The sequence below is a fragment of the Phallusia mammillata genome, chromosome 4, assembly GCF_965637545.1.
Source record: "Phallusia mammillata chromosome 4, kaPhaMamm4.hap1.1, whole genome shotgun sequence".
Taxonomy (NCBI): Eukaryota; Metazoa; Chordata; class Ascidiacea; order Phlebobranchia; family Ascidiidae; genus Phallusia; species Phallusia mammillata.
The window spans coordinates 14,508,461-14,522,235 of NC_137255.1; the positions used below are offsets into that span (position 1 = coordinate 14,508,461).

Here is a 13,775-nt window from a genome sequence, read left to right on the forward strand (position 1 = left end):
CTGACAAGAACTTCTCGTTCAGATTTCAGAAACAAACCTAACCGCGCCGACTGTGACTCCGCCCATACTGTAAGTGATCTCATTGGTCGCAGCACAGATGCCGCCCAGGAAAAAAGGTCATTGTGGGTCACAGTCGTCACACAAGTCTGCTCGTTTAACCTTAACTTAACATACCAGCAGTGGCGGCTCGTGCCTAAAATTTGTGGGGGTGCTGCCCCCACAAATTTTAGCCTCTACTGAACATATATAAGTTGGCAATATATTGAAAAGCTACATTTCTAGTTTTCTAGCCACTTGTTTTGTGCAAGTAATACAAATCTTAATTAGCAACTCCATTGTGACGTAATTTTTGTTACGCAATAATGTACACGAGTGTAAACAGCAGACGGCATCATCTGTGTATTTTGTTTACTTGCACAGCGACGGGCCAAACACAATAACGTTCAGTAATAATGTGAAAAACAAAAACACACGTGGCACAGCTTCGAAACGAAGCGGTTGTAAATACGGTAAAACACAACAGAAATATAGAAAAAAATAGATATAAATGAGTCGAAAAAGGTCGAAGTATTTCAGTTCGACAACAAAAATTGTCATGTTTCATTTAAGTAAATTTAGTCACAGTCAGCGTTTTCAACATATTCTATGACACTTCACAGATTATTGTCACACACAAAAACTAGCCATACAGCTTTTTATTGGTATCATAACTAACAAATTTAACAACCACATTACATTGGTTTCAGAACTTGTTCATTTAAACATCTTTGTTGAATTTTTGTGTGCAGACTATTGATTGTATTTTAGTTTCTTAGCTGCTATAATTGCTGCTTGCTGGCAAATAGCTTAACATTCCTTTTTTAAGTGCAAAACGCCTTCAAGCTTTAAAATTTACAACACTCTCACTTAAATTTAAACCATATTATTAAATCTTGTGGTTCCTTTTTCCAACCAAAATGAATCATGAAGTTATAGTTTGGGCATGATAATTGATAGCTTCTTCCTTAATCCCAAATGATAACTAAGAAACTGTTTTTCTATTTAGTACTAGCACTGCAAGTGCAAGTCCTTTGGAAATATTGGTGTTCCTCAGAAAAATTGGCATCTTTTTCAGTGTTAAAAAGAACTGTTTTGCCTTTGAAAGAATCATGGAAACAGCAAAAAGGATTTTTCATCCTAGTAATTTAACTTGTCAAAACATCATCTCTAGATTAAGTATTTTCAAAGTAATCATGAACATCAGATCTACAGAAACATTTTCATTTGAGTAACTAGCTTTTCTTTGTCAACAATAGGATGTGCTTGGTGTCACTATTATCTTGTCTGTAGAATGTTCATTCTTAAGAAACACTTCCTGTGAAGCAATTTAGCAGCTACTGTTCAGACAAACGGTACATGTCCATTATATCAATACACATGACTGCAATTGGTTGCAAATACTGTCAACATGGTGTGTTAAGAAAGACTCTCTTTAAATTGTCTTCACTCTTTTTTTGTCTTCATTTCAAAATTCCTGTTGCTAGCAGTTGTTTGTTCTGCATTTGATATTGCCTGAATTTCAGTGAGGCATTTAACTTCACAGTCACAAATTTAATTTTTCTTTGGTAGCATTAGGAACTAAAACTGAGTATTTCTTGTTGTTGCTTATTCCAGCATGACATTGGAGTAGAAGATGTTTTGTCCCATACTTTGATAAATCTTTTTAATTCAGTTATTTATTATAAAGGTTAATTGTGACTTTTAAAGGTGTTAGATGACCTTTTTTTCTTTTTCAAGGTGTTAGATACACTTATTTAATTCAATGATAACTGTAAAAACTGAAACCCACTTGCAGTCATCTCAAAAAGTCACGACTAACAGTCAAACAATAAATTTAATGATAGCAAAATAATTATTTAACTGCACTCACTGTCGAACTTAAAAACACAGTACACGGGTTTGGCTTTGGAACTCACTGACGCGAAGCAGACAACACAACCAGCGCTACGTCACGGGAAGGGCTGCGCGAGCCACAGCCCCCTCTCGCCTATTTCGCCCGGCATGTAGCTTTTCCAAGTGCGCATGCGCACAACTGAAAACGTCATGAAACGTCACGAAACTGGAGCTGCAGCTCCGCCATAGATAACTTATTGTTATTATTATTATTATTATTTTTTTTTAAATTTCTTTTAAATAATACAAAATTTTTATTAATTTTATTTTAATAAAAGGCCGATTAATGCCATAAAAGTTATTCTTAGTATACACTGATCAAACATAAAAACTATATGTAAAGATTGTTTTGTATAACAACTTGGAATAGGAATGTCAAGTAAAAATACTGGGGGTGCTGCAGCTCCGCAGCCCCCTCGCACGAGCCGCCCCTGCATACCAGTAACGCACATGGAAAGTAACAGCCCTTTGCTCACGGGAAACTAAACATACATGTACGTTAATGATTTGTTGACAGTATAACTTCTACACACCGGAACAATATGCTACCAGCAATATACACCGGAACAATATAGGCGTTTTTTTTCCTTCGAGAGACAATACTCCACATAACTTCGTAAACAGGACGAACCATAATTGCTGGTAGCTATCAGATGCAAAACTAATTTATATCGAAGTTGTTACAGCCATCAATTTTCTGCTACTCCTATTTGTCTGCTACTCGTTTCAACGTAACGCAATTATTAGTTCCGACCTGGTAATTGTTTTTCTATTGCATCAATGCAACTGCTTATTTTGAAACAAAAGCAACTGATCCATTTCAAGTAGTGACAGTCTGAACTGACAACCGCAATCACACAACAAACAACATTTATCATTGTATTGTAAGCTGCAGCAGATTAGCGCAGAATTTCCTCAGTAAACGCTTTGATGATGTTGAGGTCAAGACGAAGAGACGTAACCAAAGCATCGATAACCCCTTGCGATTGTTTCATACCAACTTCGATCTCTATGTTATTCCCGCTCAATCTAAAATAGAATGAAACAAAACAGTTTCGTTGTCGACATTGGGACTGTCACGACTGTAATGTGATATATAAACTACAATACACTTGAGACACGTACAAAACAACTAGACTTATGAGCTGTTATTATACATACAGGTGTTTCTTTACACTTGCTACACGTAGTTGTAAAAACCCCTCGGCGTTTTTTGATAATAAAACACCTTTTGCCAAACTTACAGCGAATATTCATGCAATGCCTAAGTTAAAATAGGATCCTTTACTCGACATTTAATAACATAATTATCTCTACAAGCAGAAACGAATGGTTGTCACTCAAGTATAGTGCTATTATGGTGCGGTAATTTTTAGATCATAGAAAATAGCAATACGGCTGGAATGCATTTTTTCAACACAACCCACACTTTAAACCTTCCTGTGTATGTGTTGCTTTCTTCATTATCACGCTTTTAATTAAGCAGTAACGAAGAACACGAAAAACACATGCACATAATTTCTCTAAATGTCAACCTTTAGCTTTACACGAGGTATTTGGGCCAGTGCCTATTTGAACAGTTAAAGCTTCTGCCAGAAAACCAAAATAGTAAAATGCTATGGTATGACACATACGGCAAAGGTATAACAAAACGTGCATAACTGTCTTTCGTAATGTGCACGATCCGTTAATGACGTTTCAACGCGGATTTGCTGACCCCATTTTAACACAACGCTTTGCCGGACGTAAGTATTGTTTGTAAAGTTTAATTCATGTCAAAATAATTTGGCATTTAGCCTGATGCCCAAACGCAAAACGTGCAAACTAATTTATAGACTAAAAACTACATATCAACAAAGCACGAAATTCTTGTACTTTAGATAGAACAGCCACTTTAATTTTTTTGGCTTACGAACCTTAGGGCGAACCAGTTAAGAATCTATTTGCCAAAAATTTGAACACGTTTAAACACACTTTTTCTTGAAAAAACAGGTTTCAAGAATATGTGCTGGACAAAAAATGATTTACACAATATCTGTTTTAAATCATTATAATGAAAAAGTGTGTTAGTAACAATGTTTTAGTTTACACATTATCACAGGTAGTTTTTCTGTTTGTATGCTACAAAGTTCAATTAAAGCACCAAAAACTCATACTTACAAATAAAGTAGAATAATAGCCACAATTGGCACTTCGTTTGTTTTTATCATTACGTTGTGACTTGTTAGCCTGGAGATAAAACATCAGTAAGAAAAAAAGTAGAGTACATGGTTTGCATTTAACTTTACTCCATTAAACACCAAGACCCAAATTAGGACAAGGTGACACTAAAAATAAGCACCTAGGTTTCGACTTTTGCAAGTAAAAAACGTTTATATTAAACAAAACAAAAATGCTTTGAAATGATTACATTAGGTCTGCCTTTGACCAGAGCTTAATAACCATTATATAATGATGTATTGTATGAGCTGAGTTCCAACTATTACTTTATTATTTTAATTAATAGACTACAGCTATGACAATCTATGTAACAATTTTCACAATGCTAAATAAGGACTTGCTTAAATCAATGTTTAGTTCAATAATGTCTACCTAAAGGTGGATATGAGGCCCTTGAGTGTTTGTGACAGAACTCCGTTTGATATATTTGGAACAAGATCATGCATTCTGTAAAATAAGAAGCAGATATGCTTGCAGAATTGTTTATGTATTTAGCTATAAAAATATACATTTTGCTGAGATTTTTATGAAGTATTCTTCTGCGAATAACCATTTGATCTTTCATATCCAAGTTGGGAAGTTCAATTTTTCCAATTTGTTTTGCTGAATCACCTTCCTAAACAGGTTACAAATATATTAGGCTTCAAAATAATTTCCAGTGATAAAGTACTACCTTGTGTTTTGGTATGTCTTTGAAGGTCACTTTGGGCCTATCTTCAATTTGACCACGAAAAAAGCGATCAACTTGTTCACAATACACAGCAGTTTCATCACTTTTTTGAGAAACATTAACTTTTGCGGGAGCTGAATAAAAAAATATTGGCAATCTGTTGCGCAAAAACAAGTAAAATCATCTTTACAGACCAACAGAGGTTTGTCCCATACTGATTTGCATAATTCGCTTATCAAATAGCTTCATTTTTTGTTCAATTCTCTTTTCATCACTTGTAAGTAGAGAAGGATCTTCCTGTTAACAAATTGCAAATGTTTATTTACTACATACAATCTTTACAACCCATTCATTACTCACAATTTGTTTTTGTGTAACATGTATACCCTTTAAATACAAAACAGATTCTTTTCCCAGCCACTCTTTTATTGTCATTAATATATGCTGCAAAAGTAGCTTTGATGGAGAAATATTCCTTGCAGAGGCATTGGCTTGGTGTTTAATTTTAGTTGGTTTGGTTTGCAAATCCTCTGGATTATTATATGGGTTCTTTTCCATGCTCTCATCAAAACTGTTTGGTGGTAGAGTATCTAGATCTGGATGATTGTCCTCTACAAAAAGTCGCATAAGTCCCAAAGATGCAACAAACACTGGTAGTCATTTCTACTATTTAACATCTTATACACACTACAACAAAATGTATGCTTTTACTCCATGTTATGTTGGGTTACTTTGGATCAGGAGTGATTATTCAGGGTTACTCATTACCCTAACCTACAGTTCAATATTTTATTTCCGCAAGATGGCAGGAAAAACTGTCTTGGCAATGAAATCAACAACATTTTGACTGGCTCTGACTGTATAAACAAATTTATCTTTAATTTTACAAATTTTGGCTTATTGTTTGTGTTTGATCAAACAGCACAGATAAATGATTAATGTTATTGAGGGCCAAAAGGACCAGTAAAAAAATCAAACAGACCAAAAGAACTAATAAATGAATTGAAGAATCATTAAAACACATGACACTACGAGAAAAAATAAAAAAGTGAAAACAAATGTGCCCATATGAATATTAATAATAATAAAAATCGAGCAAATATATTTTAAGGAAAAATGATTAAAGCATAAATAATCCGCACTTACCTGTTAAATCAATATCACTCGCAGACATAGTATGCATAATAGGAATTTCGTTTCCCTTTAATCCAGTTTTACTTTGGTCAAGGTGGATTGGTTGCATGCTGACAAAGTTTTTGAAAAAAAGTAACTACACAGTACACAAACAAATTTCAAAATTTAAACATACTTTTTGTGACTTCGAAGCCACAGAGGTGAAGTTAAAATTTGCTGCTTTACGTATTCTGAAGCTTTGAAGCATGAGTTACTGCAGAATTTCTTTCGATCAGTTAAATCATAAACTTTGTTCCCAGATATTTTGTACTGCTGTTTTGGTACCTACAATAAAATAATGAATCAATACCTTTACTTTTTAACAAACTTCAGCGTGCATACAAACTTAAACATAGCTGAAGTGAAAATTATTTTTTTATGAAGCTTTGTCCGCGATATACCATAAAATGCTCACTTTCAATATTGTAGGAGCAAGTTTACTGACACAGTATATAAAAATTGTTGTAATTTTTGCAATTCAAGCTATTTCTTCCCAACCAGTTTAACAAAAGCAGTATTTTGTACTTACATTGACAAGAGGATTGTCACAAAGGGGATATCCACACAACTTTAGAATTGACCTTTCTTCATTTACATCCTCATAGTGCTGGTTACTTATGTACAACACCTGATGTGGGGCAACTTAACAAATTAGGGAAACTCTACATATACCCGTACAAGCACCTGGTCATCACTTACTGAGTTTGCGAAAAAATCCTTTGAAATATTTGTCTCCAACAACATTTTGACAATTTCGTAAGCACGTTTTTCGGCTAAAACTTTCCGTTTTGCGTCATCGGATTGTTTTTTCGTTTTGTCGGATTGTGACATGATTAACTTAGTGTTTATGTGCTATACAGCTTTTAAACCCAGTATACAAAAAAAACCAGAATTACACTGCCTTGTTGTAATAAAGTGAAATGTTGGGAAAGCACCTTGTGGTACTTCTGTTTATTATCGCTCTTGGTCATAGATATTTTTTTGATAGTAAATAATGAGCACAAATTTTACCACAAAGAAGCTACAATTTTTGCATCAGCGAAAGTGTTCTTTTTGAGCTAAATGTCCTTATTTAAGGAGATGGAGAGGACGTATTTAACCCCTTATTGCAGGTCGTAATATGGTGGGCCTATACACCAGCCCCGTAGCAATATATGAAACGTTAAATTGCACCTCATGCCCTCAATCTTACTCACTTATAGATTTTGCGTTGTGTTTTTGACAAGAAGGATCCTGTGCCACATGTGTTTAAAGTCGGTTCTTTTCTTAGCACAAGCAACCTCACAACAAAGAGAGAGCTATAGGAAATTGGCCAGACCCATAGCCAGGGTTGCCATACCGTCCTTATTTCTAAGATTTGTCCTTATTTTGAAGGGCTATGCCTTAGAAAAGTTCATCGTCCTTATTTCTAAGAAATGTCCTTATTTTTGACTTGAGTCCTTCTTTTTTCTTATTTTAAACAATTACAAGTCAAATCCCCGCTACAAGTAAAAGTAGACCTAGACCTGAGCTGTTGCGAGCAAGGATGGCAGTACGGTAGGCTACGGTACGTATTGCATTGACCGTACCACGTACCTCGTTACTTAGAGCGTACCGTACCAAATGTCAAAATCAAAACGTACCGTACCTTCAAATAAGTCAATCGGGATTAGGTTGGATACATTTTATGACACGCACTTAAAGGAGAGGTGTCTAAACTCTAAACAGGGTTGCCATCGACTTGAAACCAAAAATAAGGACAATCGAAAGATCCAATTTTCATACGAAACGAAACAAACGTTTTTGAACAAATCTTTGCATTTATACGAACCATGACATATCACATGTCATATTGTTTTGCCCTGAAACAATCTGTTCCAGCAACTGCTTGTTCGTAGAAAATACTTAAGTATTTGTACGAATTCGTGCATCTCACAACGGGTCAGGTCTAGGTTTACTTTTACTTATAGCGGGGATTTGACTAGTGATTGTTAAAAATAAGACGAAATAAGGACTCGAGTCAAAAATAATGACAAATCTTAGAAATAAGGACGGTATGGCAACCTTGAATCAAGCTGCCCCACTACAATCAGCTTATTCGAAATAAAAGGTTGATGTGTTTTCTGCGATAGCTCGTGCAGCGACAATGCATAATTTTCAACAGCATGTTTCTTAAAATCATTACTGCGAAAGAGACAACAATAGCCTAGCTACCCTTTTTAACTAACTTGAGAATCAATTACAAGTGCCGAGTTAATCTCTGTTCTTGTCATGTGCGCGTTTTAATAATAGGCCGACAGTGCGTGTAACCCCCTATTGCAACGGTCGGTAAGCACAAAATATTTAGCAGTGACGTCATAAACTTTTTTGAGCACTATTTTGTTGCAGGGAGATTGTGATAAAATCAAATAATAAACAACTTAAATTCCAGTTTTGAACAATTTTGATATTATCTTCAAATGGTAACGATGCAAAAATGACCGTTTGATCAACATTTATGGTGGTACGCTCCAGTGAAGGACTGTACCACGTACCGTACCCGTACATCCAGCTTTATTTGCGTACCGTACTTTTTTAAGAAATTTGCTGCGTATCGTACCGTACTATTGTACCGTACCGTACCGTACCGTACTGCCATCCTTGGTTGCGAGATGCACGAAGTTTTTTTTCGAACAAGGAGTAGCTGGAACAGATTGTTCCTGCTAAAATATTGCGTATGATATGTCACGGCTCGTATAAATGCAAAGATTTGTTTTAAAAAACGTTTGTTTTAAAAAAAAAACATTTATTTTTTGGTTGTCCTTATTTTTGGTTTCAAGTCGATGGCAACCCTGCCCATAGCTGTTGGACAGTTTTTAAATCTCAACATTTTTTTTTAAAAAAACATATTAATCTGAGATGCCTTGTGCTACAGTCAAACGCCTCGGCCCATTTCAACTAGTGTTCGTCTTATTATACTGAAGTATGCTCATGATATACCACAATCAACCACAATCAAAAACTTGTTAGGCTACTTATCGCCTTTTACGAATCTCAAAAATAATTAAAGAAGAGCTAAAGAAGACTTTCCAACGTTTGTTTCGAAAGGTCAAATGTACAACAAAAATGTAAACGTCGGTGCTTTGTTCAATTTCCGTCCATGCACGCAACTTTAATAGAATCAGGTGATAGAATCTCGATGTCCGAATCATCAGTGTCATTTTTTTCGACTTCACTGTTCTTCAGGTCAGAAGCAACGACTGATGACGACTTTGTCTCGGCATCCTGCGGATTTGTTTGAGAGGAAACAGATTCGTCTGAAACTCCTTCAAACCTTCAAAAAAACATACAATCAAAATGCCTGTTTAAACTTACATCATTTCCATGCAAAACAGAAATGGAACAGAAGAACCAACGAAATAAAATGAATATGCGTCCTCCAAAGAAAAGGTCACCCGCAATTAGAAACTGTAGCGTTCATAAAAACGATTTTTTACTAATTTAATTGTATTCAACAATGTACACGGGACAGACTTCATTCCAACCTGAAATCCATGGCTAATTCTGATTTTTGTGATCGGTTGTCCACGTCTTCATAAGATGGCGGTGCCCCTGACAAAAACACACACATTGCTACTGTATCGGGAAATCATTAGGACCTAAAAACGAATTCCTACCTGGTGAAACATATGGACTGTGCCCTGCACTTGAGGACGGACCTACCCATGGGCCGTCACCAGCTGCAAAACTTTCTTGGTCCTCGGTGTGAGTTGGATAGGGAGGGCGATTCACTCGTCTCCGCAGAGTTAAAGCTTCTGGAGGCAAATCAGGCATGGCATCAACTGAATGTTCTTGAGTGAAGTCAGGTGCAGCAGGATATGGTAGATTATTGTTTTCTTTAGAAGCGGAAGAAGGGGGCTGCGGTTGTTGGGGAAGATTTCCACCACCCAGACCAAAGCGACCCAATAAGGAACTTATTAAACCAGAGCTAGGTGACACTGTTTGTGTTGGTGCTGGTAGAGCTTGTACAGGTTGTGAGTTTTGACGTTCCATAACGGTCTGGAGAAGTTGCATTTGCTGCCTGCCAAAAAGAATAAACTGTTCAGTAATATAGTCATAATAAAGTCATGTATTAAAAATACCTGTGATCAGCCATCAACTGCTCCATCTGTCTTGGTGCATGAAGATTTTGGGTTGGGCCGATCTCTATGCCCGACCAGAAGGGCAAATTAAGATTCCATGCATATCCAAAACACACTACAAAGAAAATACATAATTAGAAAGAACAGCATTTTTTTATTAAAATAAAAAAAACTTTATGATTTTTTCAAGTAAAGTTGGGTATTCCTCTCTGTAATTTGTTTCTACACCTGTTCAATTGGAGTATCATGAAAATATTTAAGTGATTTTGATTTTTTTGTGATTGGTGCCTTGTAAAAATGGCACATTGATTTTTACTCAGGCAAGAGGTATAACAACCTTGCCAGCAAGTATAATATACTAGTGATGGGACGATACCAGGTTTTGAAGCGAGTACTGATACCGAGTACGAGTACCACATGTATATACCTTCGATACCGAGTACCGAGTACGATTACCGAGTACTTAAGTGTAGTGTTGTACTTAGTTGTATATCACTGGCTAATTTATCTGCCGTGGTCGGGGTACAGGCGTGCACACACACAAATGCCGAAAAATGTAATCACTACGTGATAGCGAAAAAAATATACGTAACCTGGCGGAACCTTTTCCCGATTTTGTGCTGTCCGAAGCAAATATAGGCCAAAAGTTGCCCGTATTCTTATGGTGTAAATCGGCCTTCGGTATACTCGCACGTTGGTATCGAAAACTGAGACAAAATATTTCGATACCGAGTACGAGTATCGATACCACTAAAATCGTTCGATACCATCGATACCGAGTACCGAGTACCCGTCCCATCACTATAATATTCCTAGGGCAAAACTATGCCAAATGTTGCTAAATAAAACATAGAATAAGCAGACAAAACATACCAGAAACTAGAAGAAGAAGGAATACCATTAGTACCATCAGAAACAGAAATGCTGGGATCCATAAGTGGACTGGTAATTCAGAAAAGACGTTCTTAAAGGTTTTGCTAAATGCAGTTCCAAAATGACCGAGGGGCTCTAGAAAAAACTTGCTGAAAACAACAGCCAGAACCTGTTTCAAAGACAATAACTGTAATCATTCAATGTTATGTTTTCACTCTGTAAACTAAAAAAACAACAAATTTGTTTTGTACATATGATGTGATAGCCTACATTTCAATTGTGTACAAGAAATTTCCTGATTTATAATTACTGTTTTTTTTGTAAAAATTATTCATATATACCTTGGTGGGTGTAACTTTCCAAAGAGGATCAATTAAAATGTCTTCATGGTATTTTTGACATGGGTCCTTTTCAGCACTTAAAACAACATGTGTTAAAATTCAATCTTTTACAGCACCCAGATTGGTCAAAGGAACATAATACAGTGATTGGAAACAAACTTTGCACCTACCTAACATAATGTCTGACTGACATGGAAATCCTTTCAGGAAATGACAGCTGTATGTGTTTTGTGCAATAATCTGGAACTTTTATTGCAGAACTTCTGCTTTCAGCAACTGCAATCTGTAGGACTTTATTAGAATGGACACATGGACAACACAAGTAACTTTTATGCTAGTTACACCAACCTGATACTCTTGATAGTATGTAATAGGAAAGGTAATAAGAAATGCAAGAACAACTAATCGCTTTAGCTGAGACAACCATGATACTTTGCTCAACAATTCAAGACTTAAAGTGGCGACGATGATAAGAAGTAGAACACCAATCTAAACATAGCATAAAGTGAATTTGGCTACATTTCTTGATACTTTTTATTGCATGAAATACGATTCTGGAACTAAAAAACTGTACATAATACAAAAACATCAAACTAGTGCCACAGGATCAAGATGCACAAGAAACAAATCTTCAAACTTCCTTGGCATTAAAACAACAAATGCAGCATTTTTAATTCAAGTTTTTAAAGCAGCATAATTGATATTTAGGTTTCACCATAATACCTGCAAAGCCTCAATTAGTGATACATGAAAATGGTCTTCAAACTTCCATGTAGTATCAAAATCTTCATCCATTGATGCTGGACTAACTGAATCAACACTCTCTTCGAGTACATTGATTACATCCTGTTAAATTATGAAGCAACAAATTGAATGTTGCATATTAAATTGTACATTTTTATGTGTTAACAAACAAACAAAAAAACACCTGCACAGCAACATCATGTCCATCAACAAATCTATTTACAAGGTCCCAAGATTTTTCAGGCAACAGTAAACGTACATTAAAGGCCACATAGTCTGGAGGCTGAAAATTAAAAAAGTCGGTTCGGTTGTTATATCTCTTGGAGAAACTAGGAAAATTTACCTTACCAACATCCTGAAGTTTTCTAAAGAGGTAAGCAATATATCTTCTTAGAAATATATCATTGTTATTGTTGGATACTATAGGTAAACAAATAGGCAGATATATTGAATCAAACTTTTTGTAAACACCCTGTGAAATGTTTGACTTCATAGTGTTGGCACTTTTGTTTGAAGAAATAATAAAATCCATTATTTCAAGAAATAGGAATTTTGTTTACTTGACACAGTGGTTCTTAAGCAGAGAAATGGGAGATCCATTTGGAAGTGTAAAGCACTAAAGCAAAGAACGGTTTTGAACATTTTCCAAATTTTATTTTCCAACTTTACAAAAAAACTGTTCATTTCTATTTTATCTACTTCAGTCAGTCATAGCAGAGAAGAGGTATGAGAAAATTTAACAGAAGCTTGAGAGGTATGTTTAAAAAAGGTTAAGAACCAAGAATTTAACCAGCAATGGCCAAAACTTAGTTTTTTGAAAAATGCACTCGGTTAGGATGATTAGCTAAATTGCATTTCTAATAAAAACCACTCGCCTAACTTTTTTTTAAAAACTACCTTCTGCTGTAAAAGAATTAACAAACATAACTATTGCAAAAAAAAATACACAAGTAAAAAATGAAACCTTGCTGTAAACTAGTCTGAGTGCACTTTGGACATTCTGGACATTTAGGGCATGACATTTTATTTTGAACTTCTGGCACAACTCCGATGTCTTTTACAGCAATCTCAGTGTTATGACTTTCAAGTGCTACCTCCTTCTTCTGCAATGCAAATAAAAGTAAACAGTAAATGGAACATTAGAGGTTACATAACATTTGTGCAGGTCAGTGACACCATGATAACAATGGCACAAATAAAAATTAACTATGCAGTGCACAGTATAATATTACCTGCTTAATGTTGCGTTTTGTAACAGTATCGAAGGTAAACATATCTCCTGGATCCACCCAATCTTCAGGATATTCAAAACCATTATCATCACATGTTCCAAAATGAAAGGCACAAATAAATATCACACAAACAAAAACCTTCATCTTTGTTGAAAAACTTTCTCTACGCAATTTCCTATACGGCCATGAACATTTTGCAACCCTTTTGACAGGCCACGTCTACATTTTGTTGCACAAACTGCAATGATGAAAACGTTCAGCAATAAGGGTAAATTTGTGGTACTTTCCCCAACTATTCATAGAAACATTAAGTGTCTACTCTAATTTATGCCTCAAAACCAGGGAGTCGAACCGCTTGTCATATGGGTTCAGGTTCGGTTCGGGTTCACTTTGTTTTGTTTTTAAGGGTTCGGGTTCGGTTCAGGTTTTTAGAAAAGTTTGATTTCGGGTTCGGGATTTGTTCCGGTTCGGGCAAATTACCCGGTCCGAA

At 35.6% G+C, this 13,775-nt stretch overlaps 2 protein-coding genes across 3 annotated transcripts; both read right to left on the minus strand.

Annotated features, from left to right (window-relative positions):
- Window positions 1–2,797: 2,797 nt before the first annotated feature.
- LOC145223110 (putative RNA polymerase II subunit B1 CTD phosphatase Rpap2) lies at window positions 2,798–7,519 on the minus strand. The gene is made up of 11 exons (XM_080089449.1): window positions 6,695–7,519; window positions 6,525–6,623; window positions 6,132–6,280; window positions 5,969–6,066; window positions 5,183–5,433; window positions 5,017–5,119; window positions 4,826–4,956; window positions 4,662–4,768; window positions 4,525–4,599; window positions 4,093–4,161; window positions 2,798–2,961 (listed from the first exon to the last, which is right to left on the minus strand). Exons 1-11 carry the CDS (start codon window positions 6,824–6,826, stop codon window positions 2,832–2,834), a joined length of 1,344 nt encoding a protein of 447 aa, XP_079945575.1. The 5' UTR covers window positions 6,827–7,519; the 3' UTR covers window positions 2,798–2,831.
- Window positions 7,520–8,963: 1,444 nt separating this feature from the next.
- Window positions 8,964–13,547, minus strand: LOC145224957 (chloride channel CLIC-like protein 1). Of its 2 annotated transcripts, XM_080091591.1 has the most exons (13): window positions 13,286–13,547; window positions 13,018–13,156; window positions 12,397–12,473; window positions 12,238–12,336; window positions 12,033–12,155; window positions 11,658–11,798; window positions 11,480–11,592; window positions 11,310–11,385; window positions 10,969–11,137; window positions 10,096–10,210; window positions 9,631–10,034; window positions 9,499–9,565; window positions 8,964–9,287 (listed from the first exon to the last, which is right to left on the minus strand). In XM_080091591.1, exons 1-13 carry the CDS (start codon window positions 13,427–13,429, stop codon window positions 9,101–9,103), a joined length of 1,854 nt encoding a protein of 617 aa, XP_079947717.1. In that variant the 5' UTR covers window positions 13,430–13,547; the 3' UTR covers window positions 8,964–9,100. The 2 variants fall into 2 exon arrangements, with proteins under 2 accessions (XP_079947717.1, XP_079947718.1); XM_080091592.1 differs by lacking the exons at window positions 12,397–12,473; window positions 13,286–13,547 and having other exon boundaries at window positions 13,018–13,078.
- Window positions 13,548–13,775: the final 228 nt, after the last annotated feature.

Bases quoted from the DNA above. Each gene is read 5' to 3' on its own strand.
- LOC145223110 (XM_080089449.1), bottom strand. From the start codon at position 6,826: ATGTCACAATCCGACAAAACGAAAAAACAATCCGATGACGCAAAACGG. The intron at 6,067-6,131 runs GTATGTTTAAAT...AAACTTTGTCAG, and splicing joins TGGCTTCGAAGTCACAAAAA to CATGCAACCAATCCACCTTG. The intron at 4,769-4,825 runs GTAGTACTTTAT...TAACCTGTTTAG, and splicing joins AAGACATACCAAAACACAAG to GAAGGTGATTCAGCAAAACA.
- LOC145224957 (XM_080091591.1), bottom strand. From the start codon at position 13,429: ATGAAGGTTTTTGTTTGTGTGATATTTATTTGTGCCTTTCATTTTGGA. The intron at 12,474-13,017 runs GTTTCATTTTTT...GTTTACCTATAG, and splicing joins TCAGACTAGTTTACAGCAAG to TATCCAACAATAACAATGAT. The intron at 11,593-11,657 runs GTTGGTGTAACT...AAAGTCCTACAG, and splicing joins CATACTATCAAGAGTATCAG to ATTGCAGTTGCTGAAAGCAG.